Source organism: Haliotis rubra, unplaced genomic scaffold (assembly GCF_003918875.1).
Source record: "Haliotis rubra isolate DU_JTF1 unplaced genomic scaffold, ASM391887v1 Scf454, whole genome shotgun sequence".
Taxonomy (NCBI): Eukaryota; Metazoa; Mollusca; class Gastropoda; order Lepetellida; family Haliotidae; genus Haliotis; species Haliotis rubra.
In genome coordinates this window covers 659804-687769 of record NW_025767140.1, presented here as the reverse complement: position 1 = coordinate 687769, position 27966 = coordinate 659804, and the positions used below count along the sequence as shown (strand labels likewise).

The 27966-nt window shown below is 44.6% G+C and overlaps 1 protein-coding gene across 1 annotated transcript in view; it reads left to right on the top strand.

Moving 5' to 3' along the window:
* The window catches only part of LOC124290002 (dynein axonemal assembly factor 8-like), an 81741-nt gene that overhangs the window by 4249 nt on the left and 49526 nt on the right, over positions 1-27966 (top strand). Inside the window, exons 4-17 of the mRNA XM_046726678.1 lie at positions 425-523; positions 1083-1217; positions 1955-2032; positions 2192-2318; positions 2934-3059; positions 3499-3672; positions 4166-4301; positions 5172-5313; positions 5906-6147; positions 7257-8328; positions 8718-8915; positions 24644-24750; positions 26196-26328; positions 27700-27879. Of these exons, the coding sequence (XP_046582634.1) occupies positions 425-523; positions 1083-1217; positions 1955-2032; positions 2192-2318; positions 2934-3059; positions 3499-3672; positions 4166-4301; positions 5172-5313; positions 5906-6147; positions 7257-8328; positions 8718-8915; positions 24644-24750; positions 26196-26328; positions 27700-27879 (2949 nt within the window). The remainder of the gene's footprint in view (positions 1-424; positions 524-1082; positions 1218-1954; positions 2033-2191; positions 2319-2933; positions 3060-3498; positions 3673-4165; positions 4302-5171; positions 5314-5905; positions 6148-7256; positions 8329-8717; positions 8916-24643; positions 24751-26195; positions 26329-27699; positions 27880-27966) is intronic.

The following is a 27966-nucleotide window of genomic DNA, read 5'->3' as shown; positions in this document are numbered from 1 at the left end:
TAGCCTAGTGCTTTAAGCATTTGCTCATCACACTGAAGACCCAGGTTCAATTCCCCACATGGGTACAATGTGTGAAGCCCATTACTGGTGTCCCCTGTTGTGATATTGCTGGAATATTGCTAAAAGCGGCGTAAAACTACACTCACTCATTCACTCACTTGATCCATAAAAAGCATCTGGTGATATGTCATTAAATACCAGACAAAACAGTGGAGATTCATGTGGATACCTGGAAACAGCACCTGGTTGCGTATAGATGTATTTGAAGCTGTCAGAAAACCTGTCATTTGTCAGATAATATAAATTCAGAAAATCTGATTTAGGGAGCTATTCATGCACAAAATAGGTATTTGACATGTGTCAGTGTAGCTGTGTAGTGACACTGTACTGACTGTAGCAGTCACTGACTCAATGCTTTGTGTAGATGTGTTGCTGGAGAGCTTGAATGAAGACAACCAGTATGGGCCCAGGACAACGTTAACAACTAACAACAGAGGAGGAGGGGACACAGCAGAACACCGAGGTAGGTCATCGCACACTGAATCCAAGGTAGGTGGTCACACCTGTATGCGCTGAAGCCAAGGTAGGTCATCACACCTGTGTACACTGAAGCCAAGGTAGGTCGTCACGCCTGTATGCGCTGAAGCCAAGGTAGGTCATCACACCTGTGTACACTGAAGCCAAGGTAGGTCGTCACGCCTGTATGCGCTGAAGCCAAGGTAGGTCATCACACCTGTGTACACTGAAGCCAAGGTAGATGTTCACACCTGTATGCCCTGAAGACAGGATAGGTGTCACACCTGACACTAAAGCTAGGTAGGTCGTCACACCTGTATGCGCTGAAGCCAAGGTAGGTCATCACACCTGTGTACACTGAAGCCAAGGTAGGTAGTCACACCTGTGTACACTGAAGCCAAGGTAGATGTTCACACCTGTATGCCCTGAAGACAGGATAGGTCGTCACACCGTACACTAAAGCTAAGGTAGGTCGTCACACCTGTATGAACTGAAGCCAAGGTAAATTTTGTTTAAGCTGAATGTAGTCATGTGTGTTGTACTATCACTGTGTCTGTCTGTTGCAGCCCCGCCCGAGGATCTGACCCTGATACAGAAGCTGGCTCAATTGTCTGTATCACAAGGGGGCTGTCATCTGTCAAGTATTGACCCCCGCACTGGGGCCATCAGGGAGGAGGACAACCGGAAGACGGCAGAGAAGGGTAGGGACAATTTACAGGGAACTTTACACAAGATGTGCCTGATATCTCGTATCAAGGAACACTTGTCTTTTGTTTATCATGTCCAATATGCCAAGATATTTGTGACATTTTAAAAGATCAGGTTATTTCTCATCCTGACCAAACACTTCATGCTTTGCTGTTTCCTCACGAACCTTGATCCAGTAACAGAACCAGAAACAGCGGTTCGGCCCCTGTCAGGGGTGGAAATAACTTTAAAATTGATAGTGTACTCCGGTACAGTGGCACATGTAAAGTCACTTGCCCTGACAATTTTCCCACTATACCGACCGTTTTCTTGCTGATTTTTTAAATAAACAACATAATTAACATTGGAAAGTCAACTGGACACCGGTACAGTGTGATATACAAATTTGCTTGCCCGACAGAAAAAAAACACTGGACTCGGACGTCGGGCAATGGGTTATTTCCACCCCTACCCTGCCCTTGATTACAAGTCAGGAACAGTCTTTAGAATACTACCCTTGTGCCTTAACACAAGGACCCATGTTGTTAGTGGGTGTTTGATTTGTGAGCAAATACAAATGTTGGTTTCATGGGCTGGGTGTTCCTAGGGGATGGGAATTGAACAAGGGGAGATAATTATTCAGATTGTCTCCCTTTGACCTCATGCATGACATGTTTCTCAATCACAGGAGAGATTATTTCTTCAACCAGATTTCTTAGTTTGGTTCTTATTGGACTCTTCTTCCTTTAAGAAATCAAGAAGACGACATCATGCATGGGAACAAATACCAGTGACCTTTCAAGGATGTTTCCCCCATCTTTAAATCCAGGTGAGTTTGAGATTGTTCTGTGTGTGTCGTCCCAGCATCTTTATGAAGTGACAAAATGAAACTGCAGATAACCCAACATTTGAGTTGAATGAAAACCACAGTCATTAAACATCAGCAACATTGTAAACACTGAATTGTTAATTTGTCCCTCTGCTCCAGCTCCTGCTCAGCCAAAGGTGGAACCAGACACAGTGTTTATTGATCTCCGCCACTTTGAGGAAAACCGCCAAAAGGAACAGAATAACATTGAACGTGTGCAGCAGATCCTGGGCATCCAGCATGACGGGTACATGTTCCCAGACCCCTACTGGCTGTGGTTGTATTTGCTTCAGGCATCCAGCAAATCTATTCAGCTGCCATTGCCTTTCATATCATCTAAGAACAGCGCCTTTGAGCAGCTGAGCTGGATATCGGCGCTATACAAATGTTAGTTAGCATGTATGTAAGAAGCTGTTTGCTCCTCAGGATTAATAATAAAAAGCAAGAGCCTGGTTTTGGTTTAAGACAACAGAGCATGATTACTGTGAAAATGGACTTAATATAAAAAGAACTAGAATGTTTTCCAGTTTGTAAACCACCAGATAATTCCAACGATTTGTTTATCAGTGTGAAACATTATGGAATGTAGCTGTTCATATCATAGATTGAGTTTGACAGTGTAGTGCATCTGTGAATTTTTTATGTTTATCAATGATGCCAGTCAGGGATCCTGAGTTAGAACTGGTAATCAGCAAGTTATGCTGGTCAGATTTACCAAAGGAGATTCCTGGTATGAGGGAATCAAAGGGATTGGATGGTCAGTTTTGGTGACTGGGATTGATGCCATGGTGATGTGGATGGTTGCTCATAATATTGATCACTGAATTGTCTGTCATGCAGCTGAGAGTGTTTACTGTTGCAGCTCGGACTCGAGTGACTCGGACGACGACATGGAGCAGTGGCAGACACAGAGACGTCAGATCAAGGACACGCTGATGTCAAGGGGCTTGACTACTCAACCTCTACCATCAAAACCTAAACCATTTCAGTCAGTTCATGTTTACATTTCAAACCTGTGTCCGTATTCCACTTTGATTGTCCATCTAGAATATGAAACATTGCTCTTTGATAATATTATAAAATTTGAAAACAATCTTCAAAACATTTTGAAGATTACAGTTGGCCAATGTTGCCTGAATTTTCTGTGCATAATAGCACTGCATTGTGAGTTCAAATCTGGGGCGCTTCCATTATATGTCTATGTCAGCACCATACATATGCTCCTGGGCTTCACCAAAGTGGCAAAAGTCTGACAGGTCATCAACAACTTGAATGTTGTTTTGTGCAGTGTGAAACCCAACACACTGTAGAACATTGTGGGTGACAGTCAGTCTGTGTCTGGAAAACTAAACCGTTGGGAAAAGTGAAATGATAATCAGAACTTGACCAATGAAGTTTTCAAACTGCTGAGTATGTTTTGTTAACAGAAACAGAAATATCAAACAGCCAAACAGAGTGATCAACCTGAGTGAGCGAGGGACAAATGTTCAGAAGATGACAGACAGCCAGGATGAAGACAAACAGAAGGCAGTTGATGATGAACAGAAGAAAGCACCACATGCAGCATCCGCAGAGAAGGAACGACAGATGGAAGCAGCAAGGTACAGAAGACATATTATCTTACCTTCATGTGAAATACTTTAATTTCATTGGTCAGTGTCGCTTTAACAAGTTTCCGTGTCACCCCTCCAAGGGGAGAACTGGAAAAATATTACCCGCTGCCATGCTAACCGCCAAACTCTCCACGGAGAAGCTGTATTGCTAACAATCGTACGACGTCGTAATGTAATGCACGCAGTGCACGGAGTTTGAAAACCGTTCGATTCACTGTGTTTGAGTTACCGGCTCGGGTGACACTGCTACAAAGAGGCGTACATCAGACCGTATTACCCTCGAGAGAAGCATACAACGTATAATGTTGTGGGGAGTAGCTTGTCCCAACAACCGGAACATTGAGGAGCGCAATGCATTGAAGGCTATTTGTTTTTACTTTTGTGTTCCTATTAGAAAGGGTTTCAGTGTATCAGTCAGACATGACCATCATGCAGTGATGTGTTACTTCACCTGAATTAAGCTGGCAATTTTCATAACCAGGAAACTGAGAGAGCAGCGAGAAAAGGAGCGAGAATCGCGGGTACGAATGGGGAAGAGAATTGAAGCTGTACGTCCAACTGCCTCTGTCAGTGGCCGCTACCCCTCTGCTGAAAACACTCCAGTCATATTTGACATTGTAAGTATGTTTGTTTATGTATGAACAATCACCTTAGCACTAAAATCGTGCGATGAAAGGACCCACATAGCATTCCCAACACAAGACATGGAGAGAAATACTATTTGGACTCTTTTGTTGTTACATTGCAGCTATAAACAATTTTCTACTGTCATTAGATCAGTTATCAAAACTATTATATGATAACCTTAATAATAATAATAATAATGTGTCCATTTATATAGCGCCAAACTCCACACTAGGTATGCTCATAGAGCTAACAATCAAGGCCATTATTACCCCGGATAACCCAAGCTGCCTGTTAGGCGCTAGAAGGTTATAGTCATATGACTTTTTTCCACCGGGTACCCATTTTCCTGCTGGGTGAACAGAGACAATTTTGAACAAACTCACTTGCCTAAGGTGAGACCACATGTGTCACATGTGCTTCGTTGTGGGGCAGGACTCAAGTCCTAGAAACTCTCAGGAGTCAAGCTGCCAAACACGGTCACCCATCCAAGGACTCTCCGAGCTCGACGCTGCTTAACTTCACCGATTTGTGACCCTTCATCAACAATACAACACTACTATAGAAAACATTGCTTTACTGTACTTTTCCCTATCTGTGACTGTATAATGTAGCATGTGGTCTGTAATAGATCACTCAGATTTATCTTCTTTGAAGGCTTCAAATATACAGATTGACCTGTTTTCGGTTTTTGAAAATGGCATCAAGTATACAGATGTATCTGGTTCAAGTTTAAAATTGATTTCAAAAAGAAAGATTTATATGATTTGTGAGTAATCGATGCATCAACGTATTCACAATTGCATGGTTTGTGTTTATTGGATGCATCATGACTGTACAGATTTACCTTTTTGTGTTTAAAGGATGCATCATATGAGCCCCCACCAAAGACCTTGCCTGGAGTTATCTCCCCTGACCAGGAGTGCGTGCTGTTGACTGTTAACTTGTCCAGCAATGGAGAAATAGTGCTGCATCGAAACAGGACAAACAAAAGTGTTGACACTGGTTAGTGTGTTGGATGGTAAATCATTGTGCATTGCTGTGTTGCGAGAGTTCTCATTGGCTTTGAAGGGGTCTTGAATCTGGCAGCCTTAATTCCAGTCATGAAAATACCTGTTTCGGTGTAATCTATCTTTGTCTCCACAGTTTTGGCTGAAGGCAGTTGAGATTCACATGTTGGTGAATACATTTAGGTTAAAAAAAAAACACATAGGTATTGCGACTTTCTTACAGATCAACATATTGTAAGAGGACACAGAGATGCTGGTCATTCAGGTTGAAGAACGCTAGGATGTGGGAACTTATTTTAGCAGTACGACTGCAGTAAGCTTATGTTAAAGTGTGGCTATTGTCATAGTGCTATGATTGCTTTGTGGAATGGTACCAAGGGCGAAAGGTTCGCTTCTGTCACACGAAGGATCATCAGGATTAATCTGAATCGTATGCTTTGAATCAGGGTTCATACAAAGCTTCACCCCCAAATTTGACATCTCCTTGAGGTCTTTCAGCCAAGTGATAACAGTATCTGAAAAGAGGAGATTTTTTATTCAACCCCAGGAAAAACTTTTTACTATGCCTATGGAGTATCTGATTTCAGGTTGTGGTCTGTCTGCCAGCTATACCACTCTACTGACCTGGCTGCTCTCCCTTGTCCCTGATGACTTCACATTTCTCCAGGGGGCAGCACAACCAAAAGACAATGCCATGTTTTTTGGCCCCTTCCATGTTGTGGGTCTACAGCAGATGTGGATGGACGAACAGCTCTGTCTTGCAATTGCTGTCTCTCCAGCTAAAGAGTTTGATGCCAAGTTTGTCCCTGTCAAATCTAAAAAATCAAAGGTAGGTGGTTGTGATTCAGAGCTAGTATGTTTTTATGCGATTTATTGGGAATTGTAAATTTTCTGTAGATGAATGGGTTTTTTCCTCCTGGCATATAATATGATTGATACAGTCAATAACTCATCTGTCCATGCGTCTGTCCGGCCATCCATCTGTCCATCCAACAGTCCATAATCATTCGTTTCCAGAGTATAACTAACAAAAAAGTTCAATATTTTCATAAGTATTATCCAAAGGATGAAGTGGTGCCTTTTACTACTAAGGAACTTTTCAAAGTTTGACTTTTCCTTGTTCCCATGGAAACAACTTACACTTAGCTGAAAAGGAGGTAGGTGTTGTTTCCAGAGCACAACTTGAAAACCGTTCAATGTCTTTCAACAAAACTTGACAGACATATCAAGCGGATCCTGAAGTGGTGATTTTGGGCAGTTGTATTTTTCTCAACCTACATGGAAATGATTTGGACTTAGCCTCAAAAGGGAGAAGATTGATTTGTCTCCGGGGCACCACTCAAAAGCTTCAAAGACTTTCCATCGCAGCCTGCTACAAGTAGTACCCAAGGGCTGAAGTGGTGCCTTTTGCTTTTTAGAAATTGCTATTAGGCATTTTTTAAATTTGTATTTTTTCCTTTGACTTTGATATTGGTGTGTAACTGACATAGAAGTACAAAGTTACGAATCCCAATTCCATGTTATTGCTTTGACAGTTCAATTACAACTCTTGTATGCGGATGGACAGATAAGATAGAAATTCTGTCCTCAAGTTTGACTTTAAGTAACTGTCAGATGATTTATTCTTTCAAATTGGTGGCGGCCGGACAATCTGTCATCTTCTGATGACTCTTGTTTACAGTTATTTACAAACTGTTGGACATGTAGTCAGTGAGCTGTGTGTGAGAGGGACACCCATGTCGAACTTTTGTGTGATAGCTCAGTGAGCAGCAGATTTGTACAAACCAACATATACTACAAATATCACTACTGAAGGGACTAGTGGAAGACATACAATATAAAGAATCATAAGGTTATACAAATGTTCCAATGCAAGTAACTTTTGTCTCCAGCAAAATGTCTCTGAAGTGTATGAAGAAAGGATGTTATGTTTGTCAGGTTCGAGATGAAGTGAAGGGAAGTTCCCCCTTCATGCAGCATGTCAGCAAGTTCCTGTCCACCAACACGCTCCACACTGTGTGTCCCTGGCTCCAAGCCTTTGTCTCAATGGACGTCACATGCGCCAATAAGGATGACCCAGAACTTTGCGCATCCTACACTTACCAACCACCTCTTCCCAATGTCACTACCAAACCTCTCTCCACGTACATTCACCTGAACCCAGATCAGAGAGCTGCTTGTAAAGTGTTTAATACTCCCGTAGGCTTCTTCTGGCAAACTGTTGACAGTGATGATGGACACTTTGAAGTTACTCTTCATGACACTGATGTGAACTATGAAACCCAAAACACGATGTCATTGATATACAAGAAGATATTCCGTGAGCCTGGTGCCCTCATGGGCATCTTGAACCGGGTCCTCCAGGAGGGCCTTGATCTCAGTGGAGTCCGACTCCTCTACCCTACTGCTGAATTGCTCAATTCAAAAGAATGTGTTAACAGTGAAAAACAGTCTGACCTTGACCTTCTAAATAATATAGGCCCTGTCCTTGCTATTGCATTACGTGGAACATTTGCTCGGTCAATCTGGTTGGACGCTGTAGGACCTTCAGATCCTGCTTTGGCAAGAAGGACTGACCCCATGTCCCTCTGTGCTCAGTTCGGTGGTGCTTCCAGAGATGAATGTCTCCTCTTCTGTCCACGAAATCAAGGCCGGGTCCACTCAGAGCTGACCCGTTGGTTCGGGGGCAGGGTTCCATCTGGAGGTGTCATTGAAGTGGGGACACCTTACACCAGGAAAGAACATCTCAGAAGTGGCAGCCCAAAAGGGAGGAAAGGAAAACGAGGATCTGCTGAACCAAAAGAAGCAAAGGAAGATCGAGATGAACTTTTGGCTCATCGGCCCCCTGCCACTTTGACAGCTACCCACAAGAGTGACATCTTCCTCATCCTTTCCCCCCTGGTGCCTCTTCGCAGCTATGGCCTCATCATGTCTACTTGTCAGAGAAGGGGCTATCAGATTCATGGGCTGCGCAGACTCAGGCTCACATCGAAGAGAGCAAGTGCTTTAGGTACATTGTTAACAAGTATCGTAACGACTTAACTTCACTTTGTGTACACACTGAAATCTCCTCACCAAAAGATTTCCTCAAAGGCATACTAGAATATATTTACATTTAGAGAGCTGTCGGATGCCTCAGCAACTATATTGTATATGAATCCCTTCTGATATCGACTAGTTTCATGGTTTGACAGGACATGTTACTTATGCATCTTTGAAGAGTGAAATGTTTTATAAGTCATTACTGACACATTAACTCTCAGAAATATATGACTGAAATAACAGGATCAATATCATACTGTTCTATAAATATTGAGTCTTAGGAGACACACAGATTCCTTGTACATATCACACACAGTGGAACTCCATCACTATACATACTTGCTGTTTCTTCTCAAGGTATTTCATCGGCAGAGGCACATGTCTTCTGTCCTGGAACCAACTCATCTGATGATGTTGCTGACACCAACCAAGGGAGACAACTGGAGGCTACAGCGCCCTCTACTGTGTTAGTGTTACAGAAGGACAACTCCTCACACAATGCTGCTAGTTTGATAGAGGCATTCATGATCCAGATGACACTTCAGGGAGTTCTAGGTGAGTCTAGTTTAACCCTTTCAACACCGCAGGCCGCTTAAGCGGCCACAACGTTATGAGTCCCCAGACACCGGAGGCCGATTAAGCAGCCAGGCAGTAGTCACGTCAAAATGAGACATAATTTTAGGAACCTACCTGACTTATGATTCATATATTAAATCTATCACATTTCACAATGTCTGAAAACACTTATTCAATTTCAATTTATCATATATTATCAGCAGAATTAAAATTATAAACTATTTTTCGCAATGTTATTGAAAACAACGATTCTCGGACACATGCTTGACATGGCGGGTCTACAATAACATTGTGAAAGAGCAAAGTAACGATGTTTCGAGGAATTCATTAAATAAATTGAATAAACTAATGAATAAAATCAACAACAACATTCATAAAAGTTGTCAAACGTACATATAAAATTATCATTCCATCTTTTTGGGCGATCATGTAATGCAAGTCAAGTCACTGACGAGTGACATCTCGGCTCTCGCCCGCCTCAATCTTCACGCTTCGGACCACGATGTTTAATGCGAAAATATATACATGAAGCATTTTGTCACAGGTCTTAACCTAGCACGATCACGTCCAATAAGTTCCATAATTTACGTGCAGGTAGCGATTTCTTGCTTAATATGTTCAGAATAGCATTATTTTACCCAAAACTTTTGTCTAAATCTGAAGGTTTTCGTTTCGAGGGCGGTATCCATTGCCGTAATATGATTGGCTGCCTTAGGTCACGTGTCTGATTTTGACCAATCACGACCCTTATAGCAGACTGTGGCGAAAAAGCATCATTAGAAACCAATCTTTATCCAATAAAATCGCTTCTTACAACTGTGAAAATACTCTTGGCAAGGGTAGAGTGATATTGTTGATGTTCAAAGCTTTCGAACGATGCCCGACATCAAGCGATTTCGCCTGCATGTTATGCATCTGAAGCTTCAACGGAGGTATTTTCCGTTGTTATGTCATGTTACCGAGCGGAAAGCCACAGATATCGGGAAATAGGCGACCATACATATTATTTAAGAAATCTTTTTATAATAATTTTCTGATGACGTAAAAATGAACATATAAAAGAAAAAGGCATGGGCATGTTATCACATGTCACAAATGGAAAAAAATCGCCATAGTTTTTGCTTCTTTCGTGGTTTATCTGGACGTTATAAATGTAAGCTTGCATTTTCATTCAAAAATACATTTATTTAAGTTGTAGTTGTATTATTTGAATAATATTATAAAAATTAACTTCATATTTATCAACAGTAGGATTAGATCTTTTAAATGGTGTATGGGTTGTAGTAGCAATAACGTTTTACAAGCTTATATTCTTTTTTATATATTCCTCCTTGGGGTACTTATAAGCATTTAAATGTCCATTTAAATTCCCTACGACAGTTGTAACAATATTTGAATAAAATATTTACAAAACAAAAACTACGTTTTGTCTTGTGAGACCACCCTTACAGGGCCTTCCGGCCCCCTACAGCCAAGAGCAGGTAACTCTAGACCGTAACCTCGTACCTCACTTTCCATGCTGTCGTTGTACCGACAAGACGTGGGTCCATACCAGAAGGTTTTTCCTTGCGACTAAGAGAGTTATGAGTGTTTCAGAAACAGCAACTGTATGTATGGTTCTCTTTTTTCCCGGCATGGCGGTGGAGGTGTTTTCTGAATTTTTCATTCATAATTTCTCGTTGTAACTTGGTACCTGTCGCGTCGGCTCGCTAGTGCGTGGCAAGATGGCGGACAGGTGCCTTAGCTAGCCTTCCTGTTCATTGGTTTCCCCTGTGGTTTTCAATGTTACAGGTGGTTTTAGTGATTTTTATTTGTATCTTTATGCGTGTAGAGGCGTATGTCTACTGCTCGCATTTTCTATATTAAGCTAAAAACCGTGAATTGTTAGTTCTGCTGCAGTATGTACTAGGTTGTCAACTGCATGCTACGTTGTCGCATTAGTTGTATTAAGCCCATCGTCTTTTTACATGTATTTGTATGTGGGTATAGGGTAGATTGCTGCACAGGTTTTTACTTGTTGCAGTTTAAACCCTGTACCGTGCCTTGCTGCAATTCCCGTCACGGGATACCCACGAGGTCTGCTTACGGCTGTTTAGTGCAGAAGGAACATGAGGAAGAGGGGTGTGCGGCATGTGCCAAAGTTCGCCCCAAACCATTGGCGAGGCGGATAGACTGCGCTGTTTTACGGCAACTTGCTTCGGGCGGGGTGATCTCTGGGCACAGGATCCCCGTCCAAGCGCTCCCATAGTAAAAAGGGGTCCCGCGGGGCCGCTTCCCCGCGGAGCCGGCTCCCAAGAAAGCTAAGGCGACCAAGGCGGCTTCGTCTTCACGCACTCATGCCCCTTCTGCATCTCCTACTGCTTCCGTCTCTGTACCCGCCACCCCCCCTCTTGATTCAGCACCTGTAAAAAGTGTTCCTGTTGATTCGTTAACCGTTTTCTTCCAGGAGCAGATGTCGTCAGTCAAGTCCCTGATTGATACGGCGTTAGCGGGGTTCCGTAAGGAGCTCAGCGCGCCGGTCGTCGGGGGCGGGGCTGACACATCTGGGGGGGTTGGCTGCGGCCCGAGCTCGGCTCGAGAACGAGCGCCTCCCGAGGCGGCTTGATCCTGGCCGGCCCTGGTGGCGGCATGCCCTCGGCGTCTGGTGGCGACCTGGCTTTATGCACTGGTCTGTCACAGGTGCCTGGTGCGGCGATACAGGGTTGCCCCTATCATTACCTGGTGTCCCGACTGGCGGTGCGCCCAGGCGCCGACCAGTTCGAGGGGATACCTCGGCCCGGCAGTCAGTCGGGGTTGCCGGAAGCCTGTTGCGGCAGGTTCCTCGGCGACTTCGGCGACCTGGCGAGTTCCTCCCGGCAGGCGATGTTTTCCCCTGGCTCCTCTTGACCTTATGAGTTTTTCTGGTCCTGCCTCTGGCGTCTCCTCGGCTCTCTCAGGAGTCTGAGATTATGGCGACCGAGGATTCTGCCGAGGTCGATATGGAGGAGGAGGAAGGGACGGTGGAATCGAGGGCGGGAGTGCCGTGCTCCTTTGCCTCGTCCCCTGCGGCAGGTTGAGGGAGAAAATCGCCGAAGTCCTGCCGCAGGTGGCTGTTCCGATCCGGCACCCGACCCGCAGAGTTTCGGCTCCCGGGGGAGGCGTTTGCACCCAACCAGGTCGCAGAGGCACGCTTGCGCATTCTCCCATCACTGGTCAGTGAGGTGGTGAATCCGCTCCTGGCTGGTACTCGATCGCGTTTTGATTTGCCTGAAGTCGGCCGGCGGTACCAGTTAGGTGCGGAGACGCTCTTCGAACCACCAGTGGTGGGACGAATCGTCTTTGCCTCAGTCGCGTTAGGAGGGTCGTCTTCGTCTTCCTGGCCTCGGCCAGGCAGGGCAGGCGTCTCCCCTTTTCGGCTAATGCGTCACTGCGGCTGAAGTCTGCCTACCGGTCATTCGAAGAATGTTGCGGTCGCGCCGCTCAACAACTTAAAGTAGCAGTCCATTCAGCCTACCTGTCGGCGTTGCAGGGACAGCTGGTGGCCCTGGCTGGCGGTGCCGATTCATCGAGTCGGTGCTTTCGCCCGGCAGTTAACGGACGATACTTTCGCATCTGGCTCGGGACAGCATTCGGTGCTGTGCCAGCCAGATGATGAGCCGTCATGGGCTGCGCCGCCTGTGGCTGTCTGTGGGCGGTATTCGCCGCCACACAGCAAGCTCTACTGTCATTGCCCTATACCATGGGATCTTCCCTGTTCCCTGGGGCCTTGCAGGTGATGCGGGAGGCAGCGGAGGCTGTCTCTACCTTTAAGGACTCAAAGCCTTTGTTGGAGCAGCCCTCCGGCTCCTCGCCATCGGCCCTCCCGGCTTGCGTCCGCTTACCCTTCTGCCTCGGCGAAGGATGTTAAGTGGGCTGCCCTTTGCAGTCCAAAGCGAGCAGGCCACGAGAGGCAGGGGCAAGCCTGCTCCAGCGCAGCAGTCTTTTGGGGCAAGGGGAAGCCAGCCCGGCTTCCCACTGATTCATTCCCCAGAGCCCTTGTTGCCCCACTCCGCATAGCGGAGACTTGCCGGCGGTGGGGTGCACTGCCTCTTGCCACCGTCCTGTCGGCGGCCGGCTGTCCCTATTCCTCCGGGAGTGGGAGGCAGCCACCTCAAATCCTGGGTCCTGTCCAAGCTCAGGGATGGCCATTTGCCACAGTGGAGGCGAGATCCTCCGTCCTTCTCGGGGTTCGACTGCGCCTGTGCCGACCCCCGCGACAAGCGGGCGTCCTCCGTGCCGAGGTTCAGTCTTTACTGACCAAGGCGGCCATCAGAGTGGTTCCTGTGAGTCAGCGAGAAGAGGGGTTTTATTCCACCTACTTCCTCGTGACCAAAAAGGACGGAGGGTTCAGACCCATTCTGAATCTCAGAGGGCTGAACAACTTACTGGAGGTGCCGTCTTTCAGGATGGAGACACTCAGGTCAGTGATCTCCTCCGTCGAGACAGGGGATTGGCTTCGTCAATCGATCTCAAAGACGCATACCTCCATGTTCCAATGCACCCGAATTCAAGAAGTACCTCGGTTCTCCTTCGGCGGGACGTGCTACCAGTTTCAGCGTGCTCCCCTTCGGCATCTCCACGGCGCCAAGGGTGTTCACCAAACTTATGCTAATCCCAGCTCAGTTAGCCAGGTCTCGGGGCAGGTGTTGTCACCCGTACCTGGACGATTGGCTTCTACGGGCCTTAGGGCCTCAGTTAAGCAGAGCCTCCACACTGTGCGTGCTGGATACTCTGGTGTCACTGGGCTGGATTATCAATCTCAAGAAATCAGAACTTCGTTCGGCGCAGGATCTGATATTCTTGGGAGCCAGATTCAACACGGCGCTAGGGATTGTTTCCCTTGCTCCGGACCGCATAGTCAAAGTCCGGGGGACTGTGTTACAGTTCCTCCAGTACCCCGTTGCGTCGGCCCGAACATGGCTTCGGTTGCTCGGCAACATGGCGGCGACAGTGGGCGTGGTTTGGCGTGCGGCGTTTGAGGATGCGACCAATTCAGCAAGCATTAGCTCAGCTGTGGTCCCACTTTCGCAGGGCTACGAGATTATGCTCATAGCGCCAGAGTGGTTAATCCCTCACTTGCGATGGTGGGCGGGCGTCGGGGAATTTGTCAGGGGATCCCCTCGACACCCGACACCTTCCCTCTCAGTTCAGACGGACGCCTCCCTCACAGGTTGGGGGGGGGTCCTGGGCGAGCACTCAGCCTCCGGCCTCTGGTCGGAGCGGGAGGTCAGCCTACACATCAATGTGTTAGAACTGAGAGCAGTCCGCAGGGTGTTCGAGTGCTTCAGGGTGTTGGTGCAGGGCCGTGTGGTTCGTCTAGAAATGGACAATCAAACGGCCATGTCTTACATTCTCAAGCAAGGCGGCACAGTGTCTCCGTCGCTCCTTCAGGAGGCGTGGCAGTTTCTACTGTGGTGCGATCAGTTCAACGTTCGGGTTTTGCCTGTTTATCTCCCGGGGGTAGACAACGTCCGTGCAGATGCTCTCTCAGGGCGTATACTAGCCCCACACGAGTGGATGCTCGACCGGGAGATATTCGGGATTATCTCCCAGTTGTTCGGGTCGTTCCAGGTGGATCTGTTTGCGTCTGGGGTGACGAACCAGATTCCTGTGTTTTGCTCCCGGATACCGGATCCGGGTGCGTTAGCCAACGACGCCTTTCAGCTAGATTGGACGGACAGGGTACTGTGGGCGTTCCCCCCGATACCACTGATTTCCAGGGTCCTGTCGCAGCTGACCGCACAACCAGCTCGGCTACTTGTGCTTCTGGCACCCTTTGGTCGGCACAAAGCTGGTTTCCGGTAATTCTCAGGTTTCTGGCTCAGCCTCCTGTTCTATTACCTTTTCGACCGGACCTCCTATCCCACGAGCGGGCCCCACCGAATCCCAGGATTCAGTGGGTGGCAGCCGCTATCGGGATCGCCTCCATGCGAAGCGGAATTCCTGCACCAGTTGCAGACACAATTCTGGCTTCGCGGAGGGATTCGACAAACGTTCAATATGAGGATAGATGGGCCTGTTATTCGCGCTGGTGTGTCAACAGGGGGATTCTTGATCCCTTTTCTACAGATTTAGTCTGTGTGTTGGAATTCCTCCAGTCTCGGTTGGAAGCCGGTCTAGCGGCTTCCACTGTTCGGGGATATTCTACGGCTATTTCTGCGTTTCATATTCCTGTTGACGGTGCTCTCTTGGGGCAGCACCCTCTTGTACAGCGCTTTTTAGCAGGCGTGGACAGAATCCGTCCGGTTGTCCGACGGATTAGTCCCCCGTGGGACTTGTCAATCGTTCTTGATTGGCTGTCCGGTCCACTGTTTCACAATCTGTCGGCTCTTTCCCTCCAGCTGTTGACGTGGAAGACGGCGTTTCTTGTGGCGGTGACTTCTGGCAGGCGGGTTGGCGATATTCATGCAATGTCGGCCGATCCCGCGCTTACTGTTTTTCACAAAGACAGAGTTAGCATTCGGCTGCCTGAGACTTACCGTCCTAAGAAGGATAGTCCCTTCCATGTGACGGCGCCTATTGAGCTCCCAGCTTTCACTCAGCCTTCCCTGTCCGGTACCTCTCTACGACGTGCTCACGTCTTAGATGTCCGTAAGACACTTCAGGCTTATATCAAACGAACAAGGGGTACCCGTAAGGGTAACCAATTGTTTTGTTGTTATGGCGGGGTTCAGGCTGGTCTTCCGGCGACCAAGCAGACCATTTCTCGGTGGCTTGTCTCTGCCATACATATGAGTTATACTCAAACAGGGCGTATCCCGCCTGTTGGGTTGAAAGCTCATTCGGTTAGGGCAGTGGCTACATCGACAGCTTACGCTGCAGCCCTGCCCATTGAGGAGATCTGCTCAGCGGCTATTTGGAGCCGTCCGAGTGCGTTCATCCGTCATTACCAACTTGACAGACTCTCCAGTGGCGTGCTTTCGGTTCGGTCAGTCAGTTCTCTCCAGTGGGCATGGTTCCACCTCTCTAGCCGATTGAGCTTTCGAGGTTTTTAAAAACATTATTGTGTGAACCATTATCTGCCAATTTTTAACACTGGTGTTGGGTTTTACAAATCTTGTTACATTTTTCCCTTGGTGATGGGTTTTATGTGGTGCTGGTTTTTTATTCCCATGTCTCTTGCTTTCTAACGAGAAGCTCTAGACTAAACTGCCCTTGGAAACTTTGCTGTTCATATTCCGGCATTTCGTTTCTGGGTTTATTGCGGGACCCTTATCTTCGCTTCGAGTAGATTACGGGAAGGGAGGAGGTGTGTCTCGTTCGTTGCATTAGCGAGGTTTCGCTGGACAAATTTGCATACGTTTACCCCTGACCCTGGCTCATGCCCCTGCCTGATTGGCTTTGGTGAACACGTGACCGGGTAAGTGTGCCTTTTCTGCTATAATTAGCTTGGGAAATTCCACTTCTTGTCGGTGGTGTTTAAGCAGACAGAATGCCGCTCCTGAGATCCGTCTTTAGGAGTCTGTCTTATGCTTATAAGTACCCCAAGGAGGAATATATAAAAAAGAATCGAACTAACCTGTAGAGGTTTAAGATTCTTTGAATATATTCCTCCTTGGGCATACTTCCTCCTCCCGCATTCTGTCTGACTTAGTTCAGCATGGAAAGTGAGGTACGAGGTTACGGTCTAGAGTTACCTGCTCTTGGCTGTAGGGGGCCGGAAGGCCCTGTAAGGGTGGTCTCACAAGACAAAACGTAGTTTTTGTTTTGTAAATATTTTATTCAAATATTGTTACAACTGTCGTAGGGAATTTAAATGGACATTTAAATGCTTATAAGTACCCCAAGGAGGAATATATTCAAAGAATCTTAAACCTCTACAGGTTAGTTCGAATTTCCTTCATAAACATAGGCTTCATCTATGACCTCAGAGTCTCTGGGAACTCGGTGTCATGGCAGTAAATGCCTCTGGTTGACTGGTGTTGAAAGAGTTAAACAATGAAATGTTCTGCCTAGATAGTGTTTAGTGAAGTCCCTAATGTTTGATGCAAGGTGTTCATGATCCCATATTGTATTTCACAGACGTCATTTGCGTGAGATCAAGCGAGATCACCAAGGGATATTGCTGAAATAAATTGCACCATAATGCTTTGCAGATCATTGTAACATCATCAGTTACGAGAAATATGTCATCACTGATCCCTCTGCCACTGAAGCTGATTAAAGTACTGTCGGAAATAGAAAAAAACTAATTTTTCGCATTTATATCTACAATTTATGTAGTTAATATATGAAAGTGTGAAATATCTGTTAAACTAAGTTCGGCCTAACTACAGTCTCAGTAGTAGGGAGATAGGAAACGTAGAAAAAGGACTTTACTGAGGAGAGATTAGTGCAGTAAAATGCAATGTGTTTTTTTCTAAGTCCAAAGCGACTTATTCAGAACAGACCATGGCATTATGCAAATTAGTGTATGATGATATTGTATTACAAAGGACACTTTTTAAAAGCCCATTTTATAATTAAAGTTAGCTTCATTATAAACGATAACTGACATGAAAAATAATATTTATTTTACTTATCCTGACTCATGATCTCTTGCTTATCTCCCTATTCCTTGTGAATGGTAGTGGAACACTTGAATCCCTTGAAGTTCCCGAAGCGGACGTAAAAATACACTCACCCACGAGTTACCTCCCTTTTCCCGTGTAAACAGTCATGTGACCAGCCTTACTTGTCACTCTCTCCCTTTTCGCCCAAGTGGATGGTTGGGCGAGCACTCGAGTCCCGTATACGGCATTATATCCTTTCTATTTAGGTCCTATTCTTCAAAATTACGCTGTGTATAGATTTGGCAATAACTATGAAGTCGAGGCACACAACTCATCAGCGTCAGCGAACGCTTCTTCTACACCGCAGCAGCTTCAATCAACGCAGAACTTCATCCGGGTGAAATTATGAGACAATTCACCAACCAGATGATGGCCATGATGGAACGTAGGTTCGAGGAAGAAGTGAAAGGGTCGGCGAAGCCTCTCATCTACTGACATCGTGCGCAAACCTACAGACCTGCGCGAACCTACTCCTCAGACAACTACGTCTCAAGACTACGTTGGCGAACGTACACCTTTGCGAAGGTCTCCACGGTCTGACGACTCTGTCATCTTGGAGGAGGATAGAAGACATGAGATGCTTACTCATCATTCTACATCTGCGAACCCTCAGCGTTTGAGAACATCGAAGGATCCATCTCCTACACCTAGCTGCTCTAGATCGACATCTCATATCTCTCACTGAGGTTCGCGAACAGAAGGCTCACTTCACAGACATTCGCGAAGGGATATATCTAGTGACAGACGTTCGCGAAGAGAAAGCTCACATCACAGAGGTTCGCGAAAGGATACATCTAGCAACAGACATTCGCGAAGAGAAAGCTCACATCACAGAGGTTCGCGAAGAGAGGACTCTCAAGATAGACTTTCGCGAAGGGAGGAATCTTCAGTTCACGAAAGGATGATGGAGGTTCAAGAAGGGATACAGGTTCGCAGAAGGATGATTCACGGAGGCATAGCTCTACCGACCAGGAGATAACTGATGAATAACCAGGCTTCGTCTTCCGGGACTCAGAGGTTACAGATTGGATAGCGAATGGTTGAACTTGGAGTCTCCTTCTTAGAATGAACTTCTATGAACTTCTAGATGAACTCTACACTTATAAGATGCATAATGACGACTTTGACTTGGTGACTATTCCTCCGATTGAACCTATATCCAAGCTACCTTCTGACCGACGCACAGCTTAGAGTAAGCTACAGACGTCTACAAGGTTCGAGATCTTTCAGATCTACAGGCAGATAACAGCAACGCAGACATCTACAGGGTTCGGGAATCCTAGGGTTAACAAACCCTTACATCAACAGGCAGGATGTTGACGTCGACTCTATTACCATGTGGCTGAACAAAACGAAGCAATGATGAAAACGGATGGTTTTGTCAGAGTTTTAAACTCAACAAAAAGATCTATAACATGTGCGATCTCTACAGTTTACAGCCTGCACAACTCTACTACCTGCACAAACCTTATACCTGTATAGGTTCAGTTTCGGACGACAATCTACTTGATGAAAGGAATCACTTCATCTATACGGATGCTGAAGTCTTATACTGCGGATATTGTCCTTCACTCACTCACTCCAACCCAACAGAGACGTATTGCATATATGCTGATGACTTCGACTCCAATATGATATCACCTTTGAAGCCGATATCTCAAGTACTGGAGAGGGCTTAAGGTTAACAACGCCTTCAAGTATCCTTGAACAGACGTACAGATGATATTATTAACACTCGTCACTCAGCGTGGGGATTAGGATTTTATATCCTATCAACTAGATTCAACTCCGGTATTTCTTCAAGATCCATACAGACATACATCTCGACAGCCTCCTTCGTCATTGCTGGCTTATATTATCCACAATGGGAATACGTGATTCATATCACTGAACAAGATTTTACTCTTGGAGCAACCCTTATTCAAGAGGTTTATATGAGCGGCGCTTTTACTTTAACCAACTAATTGCATCAGATTTTATGGAGGCCAACTTGCTGCAACACTGGTGACGTCATGCTTGAAGCTGATTGGTCCACGTCAGACAACGCCTCCCTCTGACAGAGCAGGCTCCAGTATGTTTTCTGATTTGTAAACAAACCCGTGGTACTGGGGAATACTTCATCGGCAGCCTTGGAAACAGTGTACAACTACGGCCTGTTATCATCATGGGAATCTAATAGATGACAGCAGGATAAACGATGTTTATTTTGGATACAAGTACCTGTCCCCTGCGATGCTACACTGGAGCCAGCCTTGCTATAAATAGACAACGCTTCGATGTCAACACAGATCGCCTGCGTATATAAGGGGAAGAATGATGTATCATCACTGCAATCAGAGGTTAGCACTTCCAATGGAACGTCCTACCGTTTGGAATATCGTCGGCTCTATGATTATTCATACGAATAACCAAGCCTATCGGCACCTATCTGCAGCATCAAGGTCTACGCAGTGCCGGTTATCTGGATGACGGCATTCAGGTTCTTCAAAGTGCCAATCAACTCAGACAGCAGCTGAACTTCACAATTAAGTTGCTCACGCAACTAGGATGGCTAGTGAACCTGATAAAGTTGGAGTTAGAATCAAACAAGATCTTCAATTGCTGGGAATAAGAATTATCACAACACAGAATTGAATTGTGGTCCCAGAAGATCGTTGGGTCAAGATACAAGCCATGATTCCACCAGCAGTCATCTCTCCGTTAACACTACGATCATGGCAAGTTCTACTCGGTCTACTAACCTCTGTGCAGGACTTGACTCGCACAGGACGGTTACAACTAAGAACGCTGCAACGGTTCCTGACAAAACATCTAGACAGCGTCAACCCTATCTTGCTGCCAGACAACCTCAAGAGGTATCTACTGTGGTGGACGCACAGGTCGAACGTTTGCGGAGGGACCTATTTACAAGAAGCCGACGCCTTGACACACATCTCTGCGCAGACGCCTCGATGCAGGGCTGGAGTGCGCATCTCAACAATCAAGGTGCATCAGGAGGGTAGTCCAAAATAGAGCAGCATCTTCACATCAATCTGCTGGAGATGAAAGCCGTGATCAACGCCTTACAACTATGGTCGAGCTCGCTGAACAACAAAATGCTGATGGTCCACATGGACAAATCTACAGTGGCATTCTCCATAAATCTGCAAGGATCCACAAGGTCTCCAAGCCTGCTACAGCTCACATTCCAGTTGTTTGACATCATGGAGGAGGCAAACATCTGGATAAAGGCGTGTCACATACCTGGAGCCAAGAACGTGCATGCAGACGCTCTCTCCCGACCACTGGACCCGTCACCTACAGAATGGATACTCCATCCAGAAGCATTTCGGCTCATCATAAATAGGAAATAGGATGCCCCATGCAACAAACCTGACGTTTTAAGCCACCGGTTCAACAAGCCTGGGCAACTACTGAGGCGTTTGTCTCACCAGTTCCAGATCCTCAAGTACTGTTGAAGATCAAACAGACACAGGCGCTACAACTGACTTTGGTCGGGCCCTACTGGCCAGTGAGAGTATGGTTCCTAGACCTAATAGAAGATTTCGGTTGTCCAGCAATCAAGTTACCAGATTGGCCGAACCTACTCATACATCCGCACACCAAGCAAATCCACGGGAACCCAACAGTGTTCCAGCTACACGTGTGGACCGTAGCAAAACATGTTTGAAGAAAAGAGGATACTCCGCCAGGGCAGCCAAGTCAGTAACGCTAGCGTTACGCTGATCTACTCGTAACCTGTATGATGACAAATGGCTGAAGTTTGAGACTTATACAAGGCGGAAAGGCTTCACTGCGATGATAGCTACTCATCCTCAAGTGGCAGAATATCTGTGTCATCTTAGACAGACCAGACATATGAAAGGTTTGACATTGTCTACATACCTCGCTGCCATCAGTACAGTGATTACCACGAAAACAGGCATCAAGTTGACGAAAGTACCAGAATTACTTGCTCTGCTGAGATCATTTAAACTGGAGGACCAGCAAAAGTTCAGAGCTCCAGCCTGGGATCTGAATGTAATTTTACGTCATCTTACGAGTGATGCCTAGGAACCTCTAGACCAGACTACCCTTGAGCTGCTGACACAGAAGACTCTGTTCCTGCTTGCGCTAGCCACGGCAGCCTGAATATCAGAGATACATGCGCTGGACTTTGGTCGAACAAGATTCGACAGGGGGCAACATACTGCAGTTCATCTAGGACTTAGATGGGACTTCATTGCCAAGAACCAACTACCTGGTCAGCAATTCCACGTACCAGCGCTATCTACAATCCTCGGCCTCGGCCCAGATGATATAGAAGACCTATCCTTGTGTCCGGTCTGAGCCCTGAAGATATATCTTTAAAAGACTGAGACTAGGAGACAAAAATTCAAGCGCCTGTTCATCCCATTATCAACAGAGACATCAGCAGAAGTCTCAAGAACGACCATATCATTCAGGATGAGAGCCGTCATATTGAGAGCCTATAAAGCAGCAGGACTAGAACCTCCTAGAGCTTCCAATCCACATGAAGTCAGGGCACTGGCGTCAACACTGGCTCTGCACGGAAATTGCTCTATACCAACAATTATGGAGGGCTGCTTTTGGAAGTCGGACACAGTGTTTGCCAACCACTACCTCCGAGACATAGCCACCCGAAGACATCTCAGGCATTCACCAATTTGGGCCTCTCGTTGTAGCACAGCAACTAACGGTTCCTCAAAGGCGCTGAGTTGGAAAATCTCACCCTTTATCACGTTGACTTGTTGATAACTTTTACTAAGGAAAAAGTATTAGTTTGAAAGTCCATGCGCACATTCTAGGACAGGCTAGAGTGATTAAAGATCCTGTACGGGTAAATATCTTACCTGTACGTGAAGGTGTCGCAACTCATTTATGACAAAGATCTTATCATAATCTATGGGTTGTTATGAAATATCTAGTAATAAGAAGATACTAGTTTATCTGTAGCCACATGAATCAACATCATTCAACTTGTCTGAGACTAAAGTAAGACAAGAAAGTGGTCCCCCCGAGTTATAACGGAAGTTGGAAGAATAGGATCACAGAAATGCTGTTTCACAGTTCCCATGGGGGGGATACAGGACGTATCTAAGGACAGCTGTTGAATCCACGAAGTGGCTTGACCCACCATCAATCCGTCGGATTCTATAAGCTAAAGATCATGAGTCAGGATAAGTAAAAATATGTAATTTTTTAAGTAAAATTGATATTTTTTTACTTATCCTGACTCATGACGAGAAGCCCTCCCAACCTCCCTGCTGAAGACACTTTGGATTTCACAGCAGATCCAAGTGCATGGGCAGAAATTCAGGAGAGAGTGGCAAGTAAGGCTGGTCACATGACTGTTTGCGCCGGAAAAGGTCAAATGGGAGGTAACTCGTGGGTGAGTGTATTTTTACGTCCGCGTCGGGAACTTCAAGGGATTCAAGTGTTCCACTACCATTCGAAAGGGAAAGGGAGATAAGCAAAAGATCATGAGTCAGGATAAGTATAAGTATGAAAATATCAATTTTACTTTAAACATTACATTTTTCTAAGTTTTGCCTGATTTTACGAGTAAACATGCTTTCCTGGATATCCTATTACGCACCCCACTGAACACTCAGTTAGGCCGATGTGGGTTATTTCAACATATGCTATTTGCAATTGTGTAAATTTTAGGGATACAGAGTGACAACCTAAAAACTGTTTTTTTCTATTTCCAACAGTACTTTAGTTGTACATTCTACACTCAAGACACTGGTTATAACATTTTACAAAATGAAAAGATTAGAAGAAGGATTTGAATAAACTTCCCATGACATCAAATATGTTCACTCCCAACAATGAAAGTTAATAGCTCCCTTGCCACACTTGTTGATGAATATTTAAGACTCCTCTGGTCCTGAAAGATTTAAACTGTTATGGACTTGTGTTGATATACTGACATCGAAAGACACTTGGATTCAAATGAACCTCTATTTGATATATTTTGTCTGAGCTTCCCAGTTTACAGCAGTGGTTGGGTAGCCCAGTAGTTAAGGCATTGGCCCATCACACTGAACATAGGTTTTATTCCTCATATGGGTTCAATATGTGAAGTGCCTGATGCAAATGTTAAAAGCTGTGTATAACTCAATAAGTACAATTTTCTTTTCAAAATTACCCAAAACCTCATACAGATAACATATGCCAGAGGACACTGGCCAGTAGATGTATTGTCTGTGCTACAGTTGGTCTTACTCTTTGAGAACCTTCAGGATGTCCTGGAAGGTTAAATTGTTCTCGAAACAAATAAATCTGGTTCAATTTTCTGTTTGGGATCTCTGCCATGATAAGGGTTTCTGCAGGTGACAATAGATTAAACCCACAGGAACACTGGATCTAGTGAAACTGTTCTGGGGACATTTGCTCATTACCAAGCCTCATTATGATAACTGAGCTGGAATTACTGACAACATTCATATGCTAGCATGATCGAGCTGGAGCCTTATAGACAACATTCACTTATTACCATGATTAAGATGGAATATTATTGACAACATTCATTCTCTGCCATGATTGAGCTGGAATATCTTTGACAACATTTATCATTTAGTTGCAGCCATGTTTGAGCTGGAATATCTTTGACAACATTTAGTTGCAGCCATGATTGAGCTGGAATATCTTTGACAACATTTAGTTGCAGCCATGATTGAGCTGGAATATCTTTGACAACATTTAGTTGCAGCCATGATTGAGCTGGAATATCTTTGACAACATTTAGTTGCAGCCATGATTGAGCTGGAATATCTTTGACAACATTTAGTTGCAGCCATGATTGAGCTGGAATATCTTTGACAACATTCAGTTGCAGCCATGATTGAGCTGGAATATCTTTGACAACATTCAGTTGCAGCCATGATTGAGCTGGAATATCTTTGACAACATTCAGTTGCTGCCATGATTTAACTAGAATGTTATTACTTGCTGGCATGATTTAGCTTGAATGGTATTGACAACATTTAGTTGCAGCCATGATTGAACTGGTATATTATTGACAACATATTCTCACTGACATGATTTGCTAGAAAGTTATTGACAACATTTAGTTGCGGCCATAATTCAGCTGGAATACCAAGATATATTTGAGATTGTTGTGTATTTCAGGCCATGTACAGAAGGAAATGGCCTTCAAACTGACATCAAGACATCTGTTCCATGCTGCTACCTTCACCGACGGATTGCTCAACCTGCTGGGAGGGGACTTCAGCAAGGTGCGTCAAGTCAATAAGTAGCATCAGCAGACTAGAAATAACCAGATGTTTCTGGCACCTCATACTAGCTATACACATGCATATTTATTGAAAAGTTAGTATGTTGTATACCTTGTGATGAGAGAATCATTGTAAAAAACCAAATAGAATTGTTTATTAATCTGATGCATAAGTTCTATATAAAATGAATTCCTATTAATTTGGAATATTAACTCAACACAGATTCTTACTGCCTGTTCCTTTGATGGGCTTTAAAGTAATGAAAAGTAATTGTATCTTAGAAAGTCCACATCATTCACAGTATATTTATATATTCCCCAATTATAAGTGTAGAATATGTGTTGGTTTTATGTGCTGACTAACCTTGCCAACAGATGAATGGATGTGTAATCCCTGCTAGGAATATCATGCAGGTAGTAAAGATACCTTTAGTCTCCATCTCCCTGAGTATGGTGGCCTAACTTTTGCTTCTGGTGAGCAATAGCCCAGCTTCTTTGTGACATGTTATATAGTGGTATCCTTAAATGCGAATATACATTGTACTAGTTTTGAATATAAACCTATGTTAAGTTTAGTTATTTTGTACATGTGTATGTAACACATAAATGCAGTCTACTGTTGTTGTACATGTGTATGTATACAGTTAAACATGCAGTGTTGTCCATGTATGTACTGATGTTGTACATGTGTATACAAGTTAAACATGCAGTGTTGTACATATATGTACTGATGTTGTTCATGTGTATACAAGTTGAACATGCAGTGTTGTACATGTATGTACTGATGTTGTACATGTGTATCCAAGTTGAACATGCAGTGTTGTACATATATGTACTGATGTTTTACATGTGTATACAAGTTGAACATGCAGTGTTGTACTTGTATGTACTGATATTGTACATGTGTATACAGTTAAACATGCAGTGATGTACATGTATGTACTGATATTGTACATGTGTATACAAGCTAAACATGCAGTGTTGTACATATATGTACTGATGTTCATGTGTATACAAGTTGAACATGCAGTGTTGTACATGTATGTACTGATGTTTTACATGTGTATACAAGCTGAACATGCAGTGTTGTACATGTATGTACTGATGTTTTACATGTGTATACAAGCTGAACATGCAGTGTTGTACATGTATGTACTGATGTTGTACATGTGTATACAAGCTGAACATGCAGTGTTGTACATGTATGTACTGATGTTGTACATGTGTATACAAGCTGAACATGCAGTGTTGTACATATATGTACTGATGTTTTACATGTGCATACAAGCTGAACATGCAGTGTTGTACATATATGTACTGATGTTGTACATGTGTATACAAGCTGAACATGCAGGGTTGTACATATATGTACTGATGTTGTACATGTGTATACAAGCTGAACATGCAGTGTTGTACATATATGTACTGATGTTCTACATATTGCAGTGTCCAGAGTACGAGCTCCAGTGCAGTCCCAGCTATCTACAGCCCAGCATGTACACCAACCCCGAGCTGGAGCAGGTTGCTGTCCTGTTACTGTGTGGCCATGACATACTCAAGTCCTGTGGCCTGCTCATGGGTAGGTAGTCTTCTGCAACAGGGATGTTCACATTGTCTGGTAGTTGTGGTTGCCCATTTTACCAATGCCACTAAAAAATGTAATCCCCAGTATAACATTTGTTACAGTTGATCACTTTCTGAAAAACAGTGTATTCACAACATTCACAATTGTCAACAGACTCATGTTTTAATGGATATACCTCTTTGACACCATGTAACTTTCTCAGCAAAGATTCTACAGTTACTAATATTTTTCTAATGTAAAGCATAGAACTTAAACCTTTGAGGTAATAGATAAGGTAGAGTACTGTCAGAAATAGAAAAGAGCATATGTCGAAATAACCCAAATCGGCCTAACTGGGAATTCAGAGGGATGCGTAATAGGATATCCAGAAAAGCATGTTTACTCGTAAAATCGGGCAAAACTTAGAAAAAATATGAATAGCTGCTCAAAACAATAGATCAGACTATAGAGACCGCCTCCATGGTGTAGTGGTTAGAGCGTCCGCCCGGAGAGCGGAAGGTCGCAGGTTCGATCCCCGACCGCGTCAAACCAAAAGACGTTAAAATATGGTACTTGTTGGTCCCTGTATGACGACAGACCGTCGACTCACCTGGCATGAAATGCATGTGCTGCCCACAGGCACAAGGGGTCATCTCAAAGATATTTTATGTTTTTTCATGTGTATTAAATCTGTCTCTATTGATTATCTTACCTTAGCTAATATCTTAGTTCCCCAGCCCGACCCCAACCACCGTCTGTGACACCCATCCTGATTTTGCTTTTGAGACGACCCCTTCTACCTGTTTCTTTTTATAGTGATAGTGAGACGTCATGGTAGCTACATCCTTCATAGTTTCAGTATTAAAGTTGTTATTTTTTAAGTCCGCTATCGTTTATAATGAAGCTAAGTCTAATTTCAAAATGATCATTTAAAAAGTGTCCTTTGTAATACAATATCATCGCACACTAATTTGCATAAAGCCATGGTCTGTTCTGAATAAGTCGCTTTGGACTTAGAAAAACCCGCGTTGCTTATTTCTGCACTAACCTCTCCTCAGTAAAATCCTTCTTTTACGTTTCCTATCTCCCTCCCACTGCAACTGTAGTCAGGACGAACTTAGTTTAACAGATATTTCACACTTTCACATATTAACTACCTAAATTGTAGTTATAAATGTGAAAAAACAGGGTTTTTTCTATTTCCGACAGTACTTTAGTAATTTTCAAGTTGAAACATAATGAGAAAATATTGACTCCAACTGGTATAAATTATTTGGCGAAATGTTCAGGCGTGAGAATAACAGTCGAAGCATAAAAGTTTGCTCAGATAGATCTTATGTAAAATATTTCTATCATCATGCAAAAAATTTCTTCTTCTTTTTTCAGGCAAGATTCTGAATTTGGTGCCACACAGTAAGACACCAGTTGTCTCCCCTTTGAGTACAGGATTTGAGCTGCTGGGGTTGAAGTGGCTGCCCTCTCTGTCCTTGTCCCAGGCGCGGGAGGTCACACCTTTCGAGGTCGGGGACAAGCAGTGGAGGGAGAGCATCCACACTCTCACACTAGGTGGGTTCATACACTTGAATTCACAGAACAAGTTTCTAATGAAAATTTGATTCATTTTGGAACAGAAATTCAAGAATTGATACCAAA